The 2,509-nt window shown below is 53.5% G+C and overlaps 1 protein-coding gene across 1 annotated transcript; it reads right to left on the bottom strand.

Moving 5' to 3' along the window:
* ABOM_011732 (actin-related protein ARP5) lies at positions 1-2,509 on the bottom strand (the record flags this gene model as incomplete). The annotated part of the gene is made up of 5 exons (XM_022538860.1): positions 1-33; positions 98-874; positions 927-1,867; positions 1,926-2,246; positions 2,314-2,509. 5 exons carry the CDS (start codon positions 2,507-2,509, stop codon positions 1-3), a joined length of 2,268 nt encoding a protein of 755 aa, XP_022383273.1.

Genomic DNA, 2,509 nt, shown 5'->3' with positions numbered 1-2,509 from the left:
TTACCACGTGGTGACGTTCCCCAGATCATGTTCCTGGGACTTTGTTAGCCAATGTGATGCATTCGAGGTAATATTAGTAGATTGGTGTAGAACGTACCTTGAGGTATTCGCTGCCCTTCTCGAGGTACTCCTGCCGTGTGATAGATGATTTGGTCAGGTCGGCGCCGGAAGCCCACTGCGCAGCTCCTCTCCAGGCATCGAGAATGGGATCTTTGGCACGACGCACGTTGAGCTCGGCGTCAAGAGGCAGGAAGGCCCGGAATTCGTTGCGGAAGCGCTCATCGAAGTTTTGGAAGAGAGTGTTGCCACCGGTCATGAATACATCGCGCAACAACCGAGACTGGTCCTCCGGGTTCGTAAATCGTTGGTTGACGATGTCCGCAGCGATCTCGATCAAGCCAGCCTGGTCAATACCTGCGATGGACGGCTTGAACACGACCTCGGGCACTCGGATCCGCTCCACGTTCAGGTGCAACTGATGAGCCTCCCGCTGACTTTCTGGGTCGAATGGCCAAGGTCCCCGCAGGAAGACATGGACAAGGCTCTTGGTCCAGTCCGACTGTGCAGCGAGAGTGTGGTTCTCCGTGAAGTCAGGGTCGTGTTCGAGAAGCTCCTTTTCGACGACATCGAGCATTCCGCCGAGATCCTCTTCCTCTTCCTCGTCACTCTGCTCTCCGGTGGCCACGGTACGGTAGACACCCCAGTCTTCGTCGTTCGCACCGAAGTCGTCATCATCGCCACCACGTCTTCGCTTCTTGGGGCCATCCGCAGCGAGGTTGGCAAGGGTCTTCATGCGCATCTGACTGGCCAACGATTTGCGGTTACCGAGGTCTGCCTTTAACCTGTCACGTTCTTTGATCCTTTGCAAGATGCTCTATTAAGCGATTAGCAGCAGTATCGTAAGCTTCTCCGTCGTGCATCCTTACCTGTCGGTTAGTCCTGCGTTCAGAGAGCCAGCCCTCAAAGTCGGTCTCGCGCTTCTCCCGGTCAAGGCGTTCCTCTTCTTCCCGGCGGGCCTTCTCCCGTTCCTTCTCTGCCTTCGCGCGCTGTCGGGCCTCGACATTGGATTTCATAAGTCGCTGATGGCGCTTCTCTTTCAAACCAGCCTCGTCCAGGTCCTCATCCGGTATATCCAACAAGGGGAACGACATTTCCTCCGCGGGCTCTTCGCTCTCTTCTACCCCGAGGTCCCTATTCCTGGATCGTTTGATAGAACGTTCCAAATCCCGAATGATCCGTTCAAGGTGTGCTTCGTCTTTCAGATCCTCAGCCTCCAAGATGCGCCTCGCCTCCTTCTTAGTCTCTGACTGAAGACCATTTTGAAGATCTTTGTAGTACTCGAGCTCCTGCTCCTTCTTCATGAGCTTTTCCAGCCGCATCTTGGCTGCTTGTTCCTGCAATCGACGTCCACTCTCTTTCTTGCGCTCTGCAATCCGCGCCAGTTCTTCCTCGGATTTCTCTGGCACAACATGCTCCGTAAATGGATATTGAATAACAAGATCCCTATCTTCGAGGCCCGTCCAATCCAAGTATTTACTCAGTTCCTGGTCGTAGTCCTTCGACACGTAGCAATGCTTATGGACCAAGTCTTCCATCTGGCTTTCAGTCAATCTGGCAGGGAAGGTCGGGTATTTCAGTCTCATCAGTTTCAGTAGGTAATCCGACGCATGCATTCCACCCCAGTTGAGTCGTGAGCAGTTCGAAAGTAGGGCCTTGTTATTTAGTACAGGGATGACCTGTGTTGATGTATGGGAGGAGGAGATAATCAAGCCATCGGTTCCACGATTGTACCGGTAAGAAAACAGGGAGTCGATTCCATAAGCGACTGAAGGCGCAGAGTAGCACTCGAATAGGATTTCGTTCATCACTAGAAAGGTGTCAGCGGGGCGACATCACGGCAGGATACGTAGAAGGGACCGACTCACTCTTTCTGGGGTAGTTAAGATTCGCGATCGGTTCTGTCATGACTATGGGCCTGTCGATACCACCGTTGGCTCCGTCGACCCCCAGTTTAAGGAATAGATAGTCTAGCACGCCTTCCATCACATCCCAATTGCCGACAACGCTGCTGCCAGGGTCAAACGCATAGCGCAGCTGGCCGCGCGTAGTGGCATCGACGTAGGCATCGTATCCGATAAACTGACACGCTTTATTGAGTTTCCGGTCGCGGTACCGACTCATCACCGGGGGAAGGATGAAGCGGGGGTTCTTGTCGAATGACCATCCGGCTTTGACCAAATTTGAGCCTGTTAAGGAAACCAAGATATCAGCATGCATAGATAAGCCGGGGACTAGGAGTACAGGCCAACGCACCATTGTCAATCACGATAGCGCTTGTGTCGGGCTTTGACCTGCTCCGCTGATAGCCATCTGGCTGGGGGGCGTGGTAGCCTTTGAAAGGAGGCTCTTGAGCATTATAAACCTTCGGAGGTGGTTTCGCAGCACTCTTCTCGGTCGAGTTGATCGCGAAGCGGCCGGGAAGAACCCCTTGTACTGATGTGATAGTCAT

This window comes from Aspergillus bombycis (assembly GCF_001792695.1).
Source record: "Aspergillus bombycis strain NRRL26010 chromosome Unknown contig00194, whole genome shotgun sequence".
NCBI classification, from domain to species: domain Eukaryota; kingdom Fungi; phylum Ascomycota; class Eurotiomycetes; order Eurotiales; family Aspergillaceae; genus Aspergillus; species Aspergillus bombycis.
The sequence above is the reverse complement of the archived record's forward strand: the minus strand, read 5'-3'. Positions and strand labels throughout refer to the sequence as shown.